The 17795-nt window shown below is 37.3% G+C and overlaps 1 protein-coding gene across 1 annotated transcript; it reads right to left on the minus strand.

Moving 5' to 3' along the window:
• Positions 1–1773: 1773 nt before the first annotated feature.
• LOC113059772 (akirin-1-like) lies at positions 1774–17498 on the minus strand. Its single transcript, XM_026228350.1, has 5 exons — positions 17124–17498; positions 3925–4071; positions 2331–2465; positions 2166–2237; positions 1774–2062 (listed from the first exon to the last, which is right to left on the minus strand). The coding sequence occupies exons 1-5, from the start codon at positions 17326–17328 to the stop codon at positions 2052–2054; spliced, it is 570 nt and encodes a 189-aa protein (XP_026084135.1). The 5' UTR covers positions 17329–17498; the 3' UTR covers positions 1774–2051.
• Positions 17499–17795: the final 297 nt, after the last annotated feature.

Here is a 17795-nt window from a genome sequence, read left to right on the forward strand (position 1 = left end):
GACCACTATCTTTCATCTTTTCTGGGAATATTTCAGTCAGATCATTCTAAGTGTGCTAGATCAGAGCCAGTTCCTTATTTCTTCATAACTGAGAAACTTATTTCTGAAGTAGCCTAGTCTCGCGTAGCAGAGCCAGACATTCGGACTGACGGCTGAATATTGGCCAAGGCCCGCCCTATGAGGCCGTTTGACTGACATGTCAAACAACCAATTACTGTTCGTTTTGTCAGAGTCAAGTTTTGGGGTGTGGAAAAGTTTTAATTATTTACTAGTAAATAGTGTTTTCTGAGTCAATGTCGCAGCTGGCAAGGATGAAGTTGCCGATCCTCACTCAGCATCTCCTCATTATGGGCCTTTAAAGAGAAGTGGATCTTTACGGGTTATGATTATAAATGGAATAATTTTTGTTTTATTTCGTTAACCTTCCTAGATATATATTTATCATGTCTGTGAAGCATGTTTGCTGAGTTTCGGTTAATTTTTGCAAAGCGCTCCAGTTCAAGACTAGACGGCAGAAAGCATATCATGTTTGTTTTTTGTTTTATAAAAGCACAACGCTGTGTTAAAATTGTGAGTGCACACAAATAACAGTAGAACTTTTACAGTTACAAATGATGTATTAATCTTACCTTATGAGGAAAAAATGATGCGTATCCACTGAAAAAAATGTACTGGTGCCTCCACGTCCTACAAATTGTGCTTCATCTTCCACTCTCTGCAAAATATTGGATATGCACATCTATATATATTTAACGTTTAAACATTGTTATGTGCTTGAACTGTTTTAGATCTATAGATTTTATTTCAGGCAAGTCAAGATGATTTGATAAGGCTAATTGAATAAACACAGGCTCACCATCTACTGCTGGACCCAAAAACTAAATGAAATAACTTTCCATTACAAACAAAACCGATCCACTTTTATAGCCGAAACAGTGTTGGGGGGGGGGGGGGGGGGGGTGTTGTAGTAACAGTATTTGCAAGCTACAGTAGTCTGAATATTTTTGATACTTGTCCTTCGGTAGCCCATTTCATCTTTAAGTTTCTTAAGAGTGATCGGTGATGTCATAGCACATTTTTGCAAGATCCATTTCAGCTGTCACATGCGGAGAATAAATCTTGCATACACACTTAGTAGAGGACTGATGCAGTTTGTTCCTCACAACTGAATACTGCCTCACACGCCACACAGGAGGCCAACACTTATTGTGAATATATCCTGTCCAATTCAGCCAGCAGTTACCACATTTTTATTTTTGCTTACTTGTGAGCAAACCTGTATACATTTATTTTAGACAATTTTAATTTACTAATAATCTTCGTCTATTAGCAAACTTTCACTAATTCTCATTAATAAGAGCATTCAGTTAAAAAGTTAAAAATAACAACTGAGCCACTTTTATTTTGGAGTTTTAACAACTTCATTGCCCCATTATTATTAAATCTACAGCAGATGCCAATCAGGATTTTCTTAGAAATTTCCTTTTTGTGTTCCACAGAGGAAACGTCAGATGTTTGGAACGTCATGAAGGTGAGTAAATGACAGAATATTCATTTTTGAGTGAACTAATTCAAGTTGACATTCAAACAAACCAACAGAATTACAAAATATCTCCAAGAAACTGAACTTAATACACATGCTGACTTATCACAGATCTTTTATTTGTCAAAAAAAAGAGAAAAAAGTTGGAGAGTTAAAAAAACAGACTGAAGGATAGAGGAAGAGTCCGGTATATCTGCTGCAGGTCAGTCACATTACATTATACAGAGATGATCGCATCAGCCAAGCTTTTTACAGCGGTAGTTTGACATCTTTTCCCACAAATTTTTAGAGATTAAACTTCCTTAGAATGCATCTATAGTTGCATGTTTGGTGTTGGGCCATCAGTAACAGTTCAGCAAAAAAATGAGTTAAATGTGGATAGACCATGGCACCCAAGCATTTTTAAAGGGGAAAAAAAGAGAATCAAAAGGAGGAAATTTCAAGTGAAGGGAGCTGGTTCTACAGCAACCAGCTGCTGAGGGGTGGGTAGTACCATCTATAACGTTCTTCAAGACACATCTGAAAATAAAGAGACAATAATCAAAATTTGGACAAACGCATTACAACTGAAATCAGTAAAACATTTTATACTAAACAAAATAGAAGAATTTAATATACTTACAGCTTGCAGGCCTGGCGCCATATCTTCGCATAATCTGATCCTGTGTGAATTTCACAAAGGACTCGTATTGTTCTTGAAGTAGAAAGAAAGAAAAACAGTACATTAAGAACATAATTCAGTCAGTTCAGCTAATACATTACTGTAAGGAATCACAATGTGTTGAACCTGCAAGCTTTGTGTTCAGTATCTGTTCATACTCTTCACGCATCTTCTCTTCGTGATCTTTAATAAGGCGCTCGCACAAATAGCCAACCTGCCTCAGCGTGAACAGTGGCTGATCCTTCTTCAATGATGAGGCACCTAAAAACATACATGAATCTGAATATCCATCCTTGACCATGTCACTTTACTTTCAACATGTTTGGATGCATAATTTAAATAAGAAAAGAAAAACTTTTTCATTCCGCATCGCCTAGGGGTGTGACGAGACCAAAGACTGGGTTCAAGAGACAAGAAGAGATTTTGAAGAAATCCTGACATATATAGGGGAACAGTGTTTTACAAACCTGATGCCAAAAAAGTTGGGACACTGTACAAATTGTGAGTAAAAAAGGGAATGGAATAATTTACAAATATTACAAACTTGTATTTTATTCACAATAAAAAACAGATAACGTATCAAATGCCATTTTCCAACATGACAATGCCAGACCACATACTGCATCAATTACAACATCATGGCTGCATAGAAGAAGGATCGGGGTACTGAAATGGACAGCCTGCAGTCCAGATCTTTCACCCAGAGAAAACATTTGGCGCATCATATAGAGGAAGTGGCAACAAAGACCTAAGACAGTTGAGCAACTAGAAGCCTGTATTAGACAAGAATGGGACAACATTCCTATTGCTAAACTTGAGCAATTTATCTCCTCAGTCCCCAGACGTTTGCAGACTGTTATAAAAAGAAGAGGGGCTAACACACAGTGGTAAACATGGCCTTGTCCCAACTTTTCTGAGATGTGTTAATGCCATGTAATTTAAAATCAACTTATTTTCTCCTTAAAATTATACATTGCTTAGAATGAATCTTGCATACACACATAGTAGATGACTGATCCAGTTTTTCCTCACAACTGAATCCTGCCTCACACACCACACACAAGGCCAACACTTATTGTGAATATCTCCGGTCCAATTCATGAAAAAAAAAAAAAAAGGTGCGCTCATTCAAAGCAGTTGCGTTCGATCATTTGCTGATTTAAATCTAGGTGTCTTTTGTGTCACAAGTTCAGTGAGACAGGTAGTGACAATTCTCTCAAACCAATCCGTGATCAGCAGTTTGCACATCATGTTTTGGGAAGTCGTGGCCTAATGGTTAGAGAGTCGGACTCCCAATCGAAATGTTGTGAGTTCGAGTCCCGGGCCGGCAGGAATTGTGGGTGGGGGGAGTGCATGTAGAGTTCTCTCTCCACCTTCAATACCACGACTTAGGTGCCCTTGAGCAAGGCATCGAATCCCCAACTGCTCCCCGGGCGCCGCAGCATAAAATGGCTGCCCACTGCTCCGGGTGTGTGTTCACAGTGTGTGTGCACTTTGGATGGGTTAAATGCAGAGCACAAATTCTGAGTATGGGTCACCATACTTGGCTGAATGTCACGTCACTTTTTTTAAAGGTTTTACGGTTCACTTGGAACTAAAAAAAGTACCAGATACCAGGTACTGTACCTAGTCGAAAGCCCCTCCCAAAAGTGAACCTTACCGAGCCTTACCGAGCCATACCATGCGGTGTAAAAGTGCCATATGTTTTGAGTGGGCTGACCTGTGGGAGAGCTGGGGGAGGTGAGGGCAGGACTGGAGCTCTGGATATCAGTGGAGCTGCAGGGCTCAGTCTGGTTGAAGGCCCCTTCCAACTGCCGTCGCCTCTGATAACGGCTGTACTCCTGACGAATGTTCTGGAAGATCTGCTCTGTGGGGGGTCAAAGAAACACAATCAAGAGTTAATAACAATGATAACGGAGCTTAAATTAAAGAGAGAAAAAAGTCACCCCCCCCCCCCCAAAAGTATTTCTGGAATACCATCAATCCCAAGGAATAAACTTCCTTGTGTTCAATCATCTTTAAAAACAAAGTAGTTGAGGACACCAGTAAATCACTTGCATTACTTCAAACATACACAATGCACAGAGGATATCCTGCTTTCAGCACAGATCCCATGATGAAAAGAAAAAGTGAAGAAATAAGTTTCAGTTCAGTTTTATAATCAGCCAAAAGGGTACATTGACAACATCATAAGCAAACACATACAAGAGGGAAAAAAATGGAATGAAATTTAGTTTGGTTTGGCTTTAAGGTGGGTCAGGCTTATTTCTGGAAACCAAATCTGGGTAACAGGACTGCAATGCGGATGGGAGCACTGCAACCGGGAACATCCTGAGTCTCTTTCTAGAAAAACTGTGTTTAGTCTTAACCTTCAATAAATGGACAGCACAAAATTACGATTACAAACCAGCATGACTTTCATAAGCTAAACTCTTTATAAAATGATCTTCTATAGTCGTCTTAATTTATCACAAAGATGAGTATTTGGAGGGCGAGCATCTTAACTTCCTGAATGTAGGTCATTCAAAGCTTCAAGGGTGGAGATCTATTGGAGGACGCTTTCATCACTTAACTTGGGTGGAAAAGCTCAGGGTTTCCCCTTCTATTAGCATCAGCCTTCAATTAAAGGACGAAAAAAAGGAGGACAACTCCAGGTGTGCCAGCTTCTCTGTCTTGATATCAATTAATTCCAACAAAGCAGGCAGTGTGGATACAACATAAAAGTGCCTCATTGCAGAAGGGACTTCCTGTGTTTACAGCATAGCTCTCATCTGATCTGCTTTTTATTTGCTTAAACACAGGAAGGCTTAGCGTTCCCAATAAAGAGGTGTTATGAGGGCTCAAGCACAACTTTTCACCAGCGTTATCTATAGAAAGGAGTATAATAGAAGCAAAGGACTCACTAATGAAGTGTAGATAATCTTGTAATGAGGGTTCTTCCTCACAATAGATGGATGTGTTGAAAACAGTGCTGTTAATGAACATTGTATGGTTTTGGTCCAAAACAGACAAAAATAAGACAGATTAAATAGGACACCCTAAATTTTTTATTCTTTCAGCAGGTACTAGTCTTCTTGTCCTTCTAAAACTGTATGACTCCCTTCTGTGGAACAAGATTTTATATTAAAAATAAATAAATAATAACCTATTGCGAGAAAAGCCACAACCCAAGTTGACTTAAATATAAGAATGTGCCATTAAGTGGTTCAAACAAAGCATGTAGTTTAACCCGATTGCCCTCTCACTCAAGATCTTTCTTCCTCAGCGCGCAAAGAATTTTCACAAAAACTTATGACTGTATCCTTATCTGTAAATATCAGTAAGTCACTTAAATCTGTTACACCCCACACTTTAGTAAATATGTGCCAGGCATATACATCAAACAGACAACGCAATATTAAGTGCGTATTAATTCTAACTCAAATATACATTTTTCTAAAATAACTTGTAATTAATGGATTATTATTACTATTATTTTTTGGAGGGGGTTGAAACAAACAACTTATTTTAAAGAAATAAATCAACAGATTAATCAATTATCAAAAAGTCCTTAGTTGAAACCCTACTGCAGTCCAAAGAATTCTAACAGGTTTTGGATTCCATGATAATGAGAAAAAGATCAATTCCACTTTAGTGTAAAATAATTTTTCAGATTATGCAAAAATAAATTTGAGATGCTACAGCTAAAGAAATGTGCAAGAAATTGTCAGTGACAGTTACTGGGCAACACCAGCCCCCTTGAATGACAGTTGAGCCCCTTCGCCTACATCAGATCCTGAGACTAGGTCGAACAGGTTACTTAGCAACTGTAATCTTACATGGTCAGACCAAGCAATCAATAACAGTGGCTTCCTAAGAGGATGGGGAGTGATTCAAGGCCCAAAAGCACAGAACAGGGATAATACCTCCACAATGTAGGTGTGGGATGAACTGGACTGTTGGGGGGTGGGGGGGTATGCATAAGTGGGTGCAGATTTGATTTAGAGCTGCACCTTTAATGGAATGCTATTATCATGTGTTTCTTGTCAGTAATGCCAATTTTATAATCAGTAGTAAATCTCCATCACCTGCTTTCAGATGGAGCAGCATATACTACACAGAGCCATAGTTCACGGTCAACTTACTCAAAAAAAGTATATAAAAAAAAAAATAATAATTGCGGATGATATAATCATACGAAGTTTGCGTAGCTTCTCAATGAACTACAGCTCTGTATAGTAATTTCTGCTTCATCTGTAAGCATGTGAACATACCACATTTAATATGTTTTTACTCCAAACTAGGGGTGCTCCGATCATGATCGGCCGATCGTTAATGCGCATCTCATCAGTAAAGCCGGTTCTCTAATCAGCGGTTAATTCCATCAGGTGCGTGATTTCACATAGAGCAGCTGTTACTACACAGAGCCGTTGTTAATAGAGAAGATGCGCCAAAAAACGCTGAAAATGAAGTGGATTTGCGCGTCTTCTCTATTAACAACGGCTCTGTGTAGTAACAGGTGCTCTATGTGAAATCACGCACCTGATGGAATTAACCGCTGATTAGAAAACCGGCTTTACTGACGAGATGCGCATAACGATCGGCCGATCGTGATCGGAGCACCCCTACTCCAAACTGACTTTAATGTCAGATCGTTTGAAATAAATCCTTCTGTGAGATTATGGCTTCTTACACAGAATAAGGCATGCAATAAATATTTAATCATATCCGGAGCAGTGATAAATAAAGTCTTTGTCGATTAGCACTGCATTATTATATACTGTATTATAATGAAAATTGTAAGACAAACTCAGATAAACCAAATATTGTGATAGTTGTGTGTTTTTAGTCACGTTGAATCAATAAAAGCAGAAAAATCTGTTTATTCAGCTGCAGCGACCTCTGGCCTTTGGATGGAGATTTACTGCTGATCACAGAACCATGCTTCACTTAGGCCCCATTTACACTGCATGGTTCAAGTGACCCAATTCCGATTTTTTCCTCTCATGTGGCACAGATCCGTATGACCGGTGAATGTGTAAGCAGGAAAAAACCGCATGGATTCAGATTTTCTCAGATCGGATTCAGGCTTCATTCATATGTGGCAATAAATCGGATATGAATCGGATACGTGCATTTGCGTGTGCCATGTAAGCAGACAAATCGGATATTCCTCACTATATGAGAGTCGTACATAATTAAAAAAAAGTGACGTCAACTCAGGTGGACACCACAAACTGAGATAACATGACGCATTATAAGCGTGATGGAGGCCGAAGGATACACACAGTTGAGCAATGCGGAGGTTTCATGTCTTTTAAGTCTTTGGGGCAAAGAGACAGTGCATGCAAAAATGCAGGGCTGTTACAGAAATAAAGGGCTCTCTTTTTTTCACCACCATATGAGACCAATGTTTTACTGATTTTTTTTGTTTAATTTTCCAAATATCGTAGAAAGCAAAACACTATATAAATAATTTTATTTGCATATGCATCCATTGTATTTCGTGCTGTTTACTTCCTTTTCCGGGTCAGGATGTCTACTTTTGGTAGTTTCAGCAGTGTATAGTGTAAATGCAAAAATCGGATAGGGGTCACTTTTAAAAGATGATGTTTTAAAAGAATCTGATAAAAATCAGATATAGTCAGAAATTCGGATTTGGGCATCAAGACCTGCAGTATAAATGCAGCCTTAAAGATACGCTTGACAATCTCAGTTTTGGCCTAATGACGATTATGATTTCATTTCGACTTATCCTGCAGACCTAAGTTGAGGCATCTTATTCATTACACTGCTGAGGCTTTGAGGAAGGAATTTAAAAACCCCAAAATGGCAGGAAGTGCCCTCAAGCTTAGGGACTCATGCCCATGGGGTTTCCTGCAGGGAGCATGATTCACTTTGTTTGAGATTCGGTGTGTTGTAAATGATCATGTTAATTAGTATGAAGCAAATGGCATTTGTGTTTTAATGTTAGTCTTAGAACAACAAACTGGATGTAGCAACCTCAAACATGGCATGAAATAAAGACAGAGGTTACTGATTTTTAACAATTATTTGTCACAAATCACATTATGAAAATAAAACTGAATGAACTTGTAAATCAGGGGTGTCGAACTCAATTCCTGGAGGGCAAAAGCCCTGCAGAGTTTAGTTCCAACCCTGCTTCAACACACATACTATGTAGCTTTCAAATAAGCCTGAAGGACTGGATTAGTTGAATCAGGTGTGTTTAATTAGAGTTGCATCTAATCCAGGGGTGTCAAACTCAATTCCTAGAGGGCCAGAGCCCTTCAGAGTTTTGTCCAACCCTGCTTCAACAACATACTTTGTAGCTTGCAAATAAGCCTGAAAGACTTGATTATTTGGATCAGGTGTACTTAATTAGGGTAGAATCTAAACTATGCAGGGCTCTGGCCCTCCAGGAATTGAGTTTAGCACCAGATGTAAATTATTATTTATATTGCTAACCAATTATTTTAACATCTCAGAATAACAATAACAGATTCACCAGCAAACTTCACATACTAACACCCCATTAGCCTGCTTAATGTATTCACACAGGTTACTAATACTATAACACCATTTTGTGAATAAAAAATAAAATAAAAGATCTCAGTTATTATAAAAGGCTGCTTCTTGTAGTACAAGGGGGGAAAAAAAGCCATGAACACTTCTGAATGAATGAATGAAGGCTGTTTATATCACCATTCTGCACAATTTTTTTTTTACTCATTTTCACATTCAATTTGACTACGCAGATCAACAAGTAAAAAAAAAAAAGGTTCTACTTTAGGGGTGTCGAAATTAATTGTTTCTTCGATGCAGATGAGGACGATTCAGTATCGGTTTAGTAATAGATCATAACGGATTATAACGTACTGACGCTTTTCTGAAGTCATTTGTTGCATTCATTCTTTGTTGTGGTAGCATACATTAGGGGCATTGAGCTTGAAGCACCGCTGTGCAGTATGATCAGTGTATGACATCAAGAACCGCAGACGGATCCTCATGTACAGAGTTGATATCATACACTCATCCTGCACAGTGCTGCTTCAAATCGAATGCACTTAATGCCAGAGGGAGGCAAGGCAAAACATTTTTATTAAAAATGCTACAACTACTTTAAAAGCCGACATCTGGCCACATTTTGCCTTTTATGAACAACCTGAGCAAGACCTGGAGAAGACACAGGCTTGTGTGTAAATCATGTGTGTCTCTCGAAAACAGCGTTATCTGGTGGTTTCTAAAATCGATTCAAGTTACATGCACAAATAAAAGCCTGACAAGCTCTGAGATGCTTCTGTTCAATTGTCACATCACTAGCAGGGGGTAATACCACTTACTTAAAGCTGTGGTAGGGAACTTTTGATGCTCTAACGGTTAATAAACAGAACTGCTTGCGTCTTGCGGAAGAACATCGTAGCCGGAACTACTTCTCTCTGTTTATGTCTATGAAGAATCACAAAGGTACTGGGTTACTCCGCCGCGGTACCCCCGAAGCAATCTACAATAGTACGAATATAAAAACACTTATTATAGGTGTACCCTAGTGATTCAGGACAAGCCAAAAACACGGTTTGGAAAATGGATTCATGGTGTACTCGCTTATTATATACATTTTTCTACATTTTGAACACAAACAAAGTTACGGACCGCAGCTCTGATTAGTTGATTTCTTACCTGGAGCGTCAGTAACTGCAAATGGCAATAGGACCAGTGGGAGGAGGCAGAGGAGCTTGATTTTTTTTCACAGATTATCTGTCTCATATTCTACTGTCAGGACATAATGACAGGTTTAATAAATATGTAAAAAAAAAACATTTTTTTTTTTTTTTTACAAAAGTTCCCTACTGCACCTTTAAAGGGTTAATTCACCCCAAAATGAAAACTGTGTAACTAATGACTCACCCTCATGTCTTTCCAAATCAGTCCTCCACAATGCTGAATAAAGTCATAATTTTTATTTTTGGACCAAAATTTATTTTTGATGTTTCAACAAATTCTAACTGATCCTCTGATGTCACATGGACTACTTTGTTGATGTTTTTCTTAGCTTTCTGGACATGGATAGTATACCATACACACTGTAAAAAATAATTCAGTGGCTTAGTAAATTTCACAAAAATAAAGAGCTATATTTACTTAATATAATCTTTTGAAATCATTTAAGTGATATTTTGAGTGGGTCAGGTTAAAAATAATAATTAAAAATCCAACAAATAATTTCTCTCAAATTTACATATATTAAGTTTATGTAATGAAAATAAATAAGTATTTAACTAACTAATTATATTAAATATTAATTACTCAATATTTCTGGTGAATTCTAATAGAAATATTTGATAATTATTTACTTGTACTGATCTGTTTTAGAAACTAAAATTATTAAGTATTTCCTACCAATTTTCCTAAATAAAGTTCCAGCTTAATAAATGACGGTTTAAATAAATTGAGTAAATTTCGCGGCTAAAGTGATCACGTGTGCAGCTCCGCAGGAAAAAAAAATCTGCTTTCCTCAGCAGCGACGTCGACTAGCTACTCACAACTCCTGGTAAGTAACGTTAGTCAGCAAATCCTACTTACGTTTGTAACACTTTATTATAAAGTTAATAATTATTAAGCATTTCCTAACAATTGTCTTTGTGTTTTACGTCATCTTCAACAAGTTTCGTAGCTTAATCGAAGTCCCCTGAAGGACGGCTTTCCTGAGTTTCCTCAGCAACGGCAAGACCCGCACTCCTCGCATATCCTGGTACGTTATGTAATTTAGCCAGCTAAAACTAAATATGTTTGTGATGTTTAATTCAGAAGTTAATTATTAAGGATTTCCTAACAATTGTGTTTGTATTTTGCGTCATCTTAAGAAGTTTAACAAGTTTCGCGGCTCAAGCAAGAGGCACCTGTCACTGAAGGACTGCTTTTCTCTGCAACGACGTGAACAGCATTACTCGAATTTCCTGTAAGTAGTCATTTTATAACGATGTATATTTGCAATACTTTATTAAAAAGTTGATTAAATATTGAACGTGTGTACGTGTACATAACAGTGTAGTTTTCTAAGTTAGTTAGTGGGGCAGCGATATGTATGTTAGGGTTTTTTTTTTTTTTTTTTTTGGAGTGGGTTAACGACGTTACTATTTGGATCACCGTTTATTTCAACCGCCATTTGAAAGTCTAACGATACGTGTACCGTGGTCCAGCAACTATACATGCCCAATGGAAAATATTTTGTACAGGTTCCCCTTTGGGGTCAGTGGCTTGTCAAAAGGGAAAACATAATTTATGAACTTTTTAAATGACAACATTCTGTCTTGTAAAAAGCTGTCACGTTTTTGTAAAACATCATAATTACTACATGAACTCAAGTATGAGCTCTTAAATCACCACTACAAATACGTCATGCAAAAGTATTTAAAATGGCGTGGACATAACATAGACTGGTGCGTTTTAATCAGCTCCCACTATAGGGAGTCGGCCAGTTTAAGGCCTGCTCCGTTGTAAAATCATTCTAGTGCACTGAAACCTAGATCACATACAATATCGGTCAAAAGTTTGAAAGTAAGCTTTTTAATGTTTCTGAAATAAGTTTCTTAAGCTCATTAAGCTTGCATTTATTAAAAAAATAAATGTTTGTTCCCCCCTACCCTCTATCGCCATTTGGCTAATAATTTTTTTAGGGTTACTCGCCAGACTGATATAATATTTATATATATGTATATGTATATGTATATGTATATATATATATATATATATATATATATATATATATATATATATATATATATATATATATATATATATATATATATATATATATATACATTAAAGCCGAATTTTCATTCCATTACTCCAGTCACCGCAGCTGTTTCACAACAAATCCAGACCTGGTGGGTTTTGAAGCACAGAGGAGGCTGGGGCAGGGGTACATTGTTTTAGTTTTAATTAAAGTAATATTTTTGTTCCCTGAAACAGATCAGTTTAATTTTGCATCCTTAAATAGTTTGATAGAAATTTCACAAATATATTATGTGTATTATAAATAAACAATTTGTTTGTCAAATACTAAATTGTTTTAGTGGAAAAAAAAGATAAAATATAACATTTTAGATAAAATTAATTGTTGTATTTTTAGTCAATTATTATATGTTTACATTTATGCATTTGGCAGACGCTTTTATCCAAAGCAACTTACATTGCATTTCAAGGTACACATTTACAATCTTATCAATTTTTGCTAGCGCCGACGCTCTACTGTTTGAGCTACAGGAAAGCCATCTTTTTTATAATCAAGTAAACGATATTCAGAGATTTTATTAAGTTAATAAAGTTAAATATTACTGTAATATTTACTAAGCCACAGAATTATTTAGAGGGTTAAGGGTTGAGTGTGAGGGTTAATGCAATGCATATTTTTTTCCAAGTAGTGCAATTAAACAAGCTATTTTGTTTCAAAACCATTAGTCATTTTACTTAAATATTAAATTATATAATAAATTATATATTAAATATTTTTACTTAGACCTCAATAAAAGCCTATAGCATTGATTTACAGCATAGAAGCTCGCAGTTCATCTCTTTTCATTTTTCTTTTAGGTTTATTGTTAAAAATAAATGTCCCTATGTAGAAAATTAATCTGTCCTCTTGTTAAGAAGAATGCTGTTAATTTTTGCAACTCCTCCCCCTAGTAAACTTTTTTTGAGATTTAACCTATCATATGGTCCAACAGAATGTTTGCTTCTTCAGGTGCTATTTGTTTTGTGTATTTGTCGCTTTCTTGTAACATTCAGGTTTGAATGTTAGCTCTAACCAGTTATCTTTAAAATTTGCCTGTAGGGTTCAGCTGATCTACCCGTCTTCGTACAAGCAGAGTTGGCAGACGAGGTCATAAAAATCTACATCCTTCAGGACAATGATGGGGCAGTCAGCGATGCAGAGTTGTGATTGAGGGCATCACTGTCCTCCGCAATCTTGGGAATCTCAGCAGAGCCTGCTGCTATCTTTTAGGAGTCACGTATGCATTGGATTTGAGATATCCCAAGACCCACAAATACAGGTCCTTCTCAAAAAATTATCATATTGTGATAAAGTTCATTATTTTCCATAATGTAATGATAAAAATTAAACTTTCATATATTTTAGATTCATTGCACACCAACTGAAATATTTCAGGTCTTTTATTGTTTTAATACTGATGATTTTGGCATACAGCTCATGAAAACCCCAAATTCCTATCTCAAAAAATTAGCATATTTCATCCGACCAATAAAAGAAAAGTGTTTTTAATACAAAAAAAAAATCAACCTTTAAATAATTATGTTCAGTTATCCACTCAATACTTTGGGAATCCGTTTGCAGAAATGACTGCTTCAATGCGGCGTGGCATGGAGGCAATCAGCCTGTGGCACTGCTGAGGTGTTATGGAGGCCCAGGATGCTTCGATAGCGGCCTTAAGCTCATCCAGAGTGTTGGGTCTTGCGTCTCTCAACTTTCTCTTCACAATATCCCACAGATTCTCTATGGGGTTCAGGTCAGGAGAGTTGGCAGGCCAATTGAGCACAGTAATACCATGGTCAGTAAACCATTTACCAGTGGTTTTGGCACTGTGAGCAGGTGCCAGGTCGTGCTGAAAAACGAAATCTTCATCTCCATAAAGCTTTTCAGCAGATAGAAGCATGAAGTGCTCCAAAATCTCCTGATAGCTAGCTGCATTGACCCTGCCCTTGATAAAACACAGTGGACCAACACCAGCAGCTGACATGGCACCCCAGACCATCACTGACTGTGGGTACTTGACACTGGACTTCAGGCATTTTGGCATTTCCTTCTCCCCAGTCTTCCTCCAGACTCTGGCACCGAGTCTGATTTCCGAATGACATGCAAAACTTGCTTTCATCCGAAAAAAGTACTTTGGACCACTGAGCAACAGTCCAGTGCTGCTTCTCTGTAGCCCATTTCCTGCACACGCCTGTGCACGGTGGCTCTGGATGTTTCTACTCCAGACTCAGTTCACTGCTTCCACAGGTCCCCCAAGGTCTGGAATCGGTCCTTCTCCACAATCTTCCTCAGGGTCCGGTCACCTCTTCTCGTTGTGCAGCATTTTTTGCCACACTTTTTCCTTCCCACAGACTTCCCACTGAGGTGCCTTGATACAGCACTCTGGGAACAGCCTATTCATTCAGAAATTTCTTTCTGTGTCTTACCCTCTCGCTTGAGGGTGTCAGTGATGGCCTTCTGGACAGCAGTCAGGTCGGCAGTCTTACCCATGATTGCGGTTTTGAGTAATGAACCAGGGTGGGAGTTTTTAAAAGCCTCAGGAATCTGTTGCAGATGTTTAGAGTTAATTAGTTGATTCAGATGATTAGGTTAATAGCTTGTTTAGAGAACCTTTTCATGATATGCAAATTTTTTGAGATAGGAATTTTGGGTTTTCAGGAGCTGTATGCCAAAATCATCAGTATTAAAACAATAAAAGACCTGAAATATTTCAGTTGGTGTGCAATGAATCAAAAATATATGAAAGTTTAATTTTTATCAGTACATTATGGAAAATAATGAACTTTTATCACAATATGCACATTTTTTGAGAAGGACCTGTACTCACTTGAGTTGTTCCAAAAACTGTTTCTTGAGCTGGATCCTCCAAAACTCTCTATTAATGTTCAGAGGTTAAAAAATTATCTTCTTGCATAGTAGTGGTTCATGATCATCCAACAGAATGGGATGGAATTTCCTGATGGAAGTGTTTCTGTTATAGGATTAATTCTGTTGAAGGGATAGTTCACCCAAAAAGATGATGTTGTCATAATTTACTCTCCCTCAATTTGTCCCAAACCTGTACGAGTTTCTTTCTTCTGTTGAACACAAAAGATATTTTAAGTGAAGTGACGTGACATTGAGCCAAGTATTAAAGAGTGTTGGTTAACACATTTAAAGGTTGCCATTGACTTTGCATAGTATACTTTTTTTTTTTTTCCTACCATGGAAGTCAATGGCAACTTTCAACTGTCTGTTAACCAACATTCATTAAAATATCTTTTGTGTTCAACAGAAGAAAGAAACTCGTACAGGTTTGGGACAACTTGAGGGCGAGTACATAATGACAACATTATCTTTTTGGGTGAACTATCCCTTTAATATTGATGTAAGTGTTGCTTTTTTATGGTTTAATGAGTGGTAATGAGTGTGACTGCAAATGGCTGGTATGCACCAGGAACAAAGTAAGATGTAATTTCTCTTGCGGCTATCATATTTTACATGTAATCTACTTGAATACTAAGATGGATGAAATGTTTCATAAGGTTTAATCATTTCCCTTATGGCTACTTTACAGTTTTTAATTTTTGCAATCTGCTGGAATATTAAAATGGATAAAATGTTTCAAAGGTTGATTTTAGACTTTGTCTAATGTTTAATTGACAAATAAATGTTTAATAAAAAATGTGTTTCTGTCTTTATTTGGTTTTATTATATTAATTGTAAAGGGTAAATAGTGTAAAAAAAAAAGTGAATGCAACATTTTGATCATTTATAGTCCAATATTAAGTTAAATTCACTTTTACATGTAGTAAACATAGCACATTTGTTTGGTTAAATTTCATCCAATATTTCAATTATATCTACTCAATATTTTTTGTTTATTTTACATAGAATTACAGTTGTGGTGTTTTATAATTTTGATTATATCTAATTAATTTAATTTCTCATATAAAGTTATTCAGTTATTCAGATTTACTTAATTTTTTTACTTACAATTACTCAATTTAAACAGTATATTTCATTGATTTCACAGCTTTAAAATTTACTCAATTTTTTTGAGTGTAAAAATGTTTCACCAAAAAAATTGAGTAAATAATAGTTAAACTTTTTACAGTGCACAGTTTCAATGGAGGGACAGGAAGCTCTCGGACTAAATCTAAAATATCTTAAACTGTGTTCTGAAGATGAACGGGGGTCTTACGGGTTTGGAAAGACATGAGGGTGAGTTAATGACATAATTTTAATTTATGGGTGAACTAAACCTTTAAGAAACCAGGTCAGGTAGAGTTTATATATCTGACTGCTTGTATTTATAGACAAAATTGTAAATGTGAGGTAAAATTCACATAAATTGAGGATGCACTGCATTGTCCATGAATTGTGATGCATCTTGATATCGAATTTAACCAAATCGATTATATGATAATCGTAACCGAACCGAACCGTGAGGCCAGTGTAGGTTCACACCCCTATTCGGCTTACAGAAAAACTGAAATACAGTGGTTACCCCGGTACACAAAGCAGTGCAACTTTATTTATATACACACACACAAGAAAGTATCGTCTGCTCTTCAATGTCGTTGAACAAAATAGACCATGAGCGCCACAAGTCATAGTCATATGCTGTATTCAAAATGAAATAATGCCATCGCACGCTCGCGCACGTTCCCACCTTTCCTCTTTGTTTGGACATAATGGTTCAATCCTGCTGATAAACTAACTGGCTGAACGCATAGATAAACGTTAACCATCCAGGCCAGAGCTATGCGTTTGTGGTAAGACTCTGTCTTGTTTAAGGTAGTAATGGTCGACGACTGTGTGTGCATGTGTTTATACTAACGTTAAGCCATAGGAGTTAAATCAAGCTCTGTGTCAGTCAGTCTGTATTAAAGGCCGTTTTCAGCCTAGCTAGCCGAGTTCAAAACAGCTATTCATCCGAACTGCATAATTAACTACAGCCCAAACCCACTACTTTAACATCCATCAAGATACAACCTTATACATCCGAATCATTACTCACAACAGCTTAAGGAGGAATGAAATTAACTGTCGAAATTCAAATAACTTACCCACTAACGTTAGCTGGTTAGCTGAGATTAAACAACCCCCCCCCCATTGCCCTCCACCATGTAAAAAAGGAAAAAGAAACGACGGTAAATGGCGAGAATCAGGTATTTTGTCACCTGGGGTTAACCGGTGTTCTCCACCCATGGACTGGGGCGACATCGAGTGTGCCGGGCTCTCTGTTGACGGGCGTAGACCGCACCTCTGCGGGGAAGGAGCAGTCGGAGTCCCCGGTAGAGGATTGCACCTCCTCCGCTTGGGGGACTGCGGGCTGAGAAGGGCCTCAAACTCCATAGATCGCTTCAGTGTCGCGCCACAAGCCATGATCGCTGATTTAATAGACCAAACCAACGGTAAACAACACCTTTGCGATATTAAAATGCGTCGAATACTTTCAGAATCGACTTTCTCGGGGTTTTATTGTGCTTCGCAGCCTCTAGCTGGCTCCCCCTCTGATCGCGCACCAGTTTAAACACAAAGTGCCAGATTTGTAGCAAAAATGCTAAAGCGACAAAGCAGAGGACTGTACCATTCGCAGAGAGGGGGGTTTATGTTAAAAACTAGTTTGCTTTTTCACCCAGTATCATTAAATCATATTTAAATTGTTACTTAGCAACAAAAAAGTATAGTATAGTGCAAAGTATAGTGCATAAATGTAAAACATATATAAAAATCGTTTACTTTTTTAGTAAATCTACTATAGTAGTAATCATCCCAACCTGTGATACTAGGTCCATACGGATGCCCTCTTTTTTAAACATAGTTTCCAGTGATGTATTGATCCAAATAAT

Source organism: Carassius auratus, chromosome 41, assembly GCF_003368295.1.
Source record: "Carassius auratus strain Wakin chromosome 41, ASM336829v1, whole genome shotgun sequence".
Lineage (NCBI taxonomy): Eukaryota > Metazoa > Chordata > Actinopteri > Cypriniformes > Cyprinidae > Carassius > Carassius auratus.

Excerpts from the sequence above, each read along its gene's own strand:
- LOC113059772 (XM_026228350.1), bottom strand. The coding sequence starts at position 17,328 with ATGGCTTGTGGCGCGACACTGAAGCGATCTATGGAGTTTGAGGCCCTT. Across the intron at positions 4,072-17,123 it reads AGAACACCGGTTAACCCCAG|AGCAGATCTTCCAGAACATT; the intron begins GTGACAAAATAC and ends GACCCCCCACAG. Across the intron at positions 2,238-2,330 it reads ACTGAACACAAAGCTTGCAG|AACAATACGAGTCCTTTGTG; the intron begins GTTCAACACATT and ends TTCTACTTCAAG.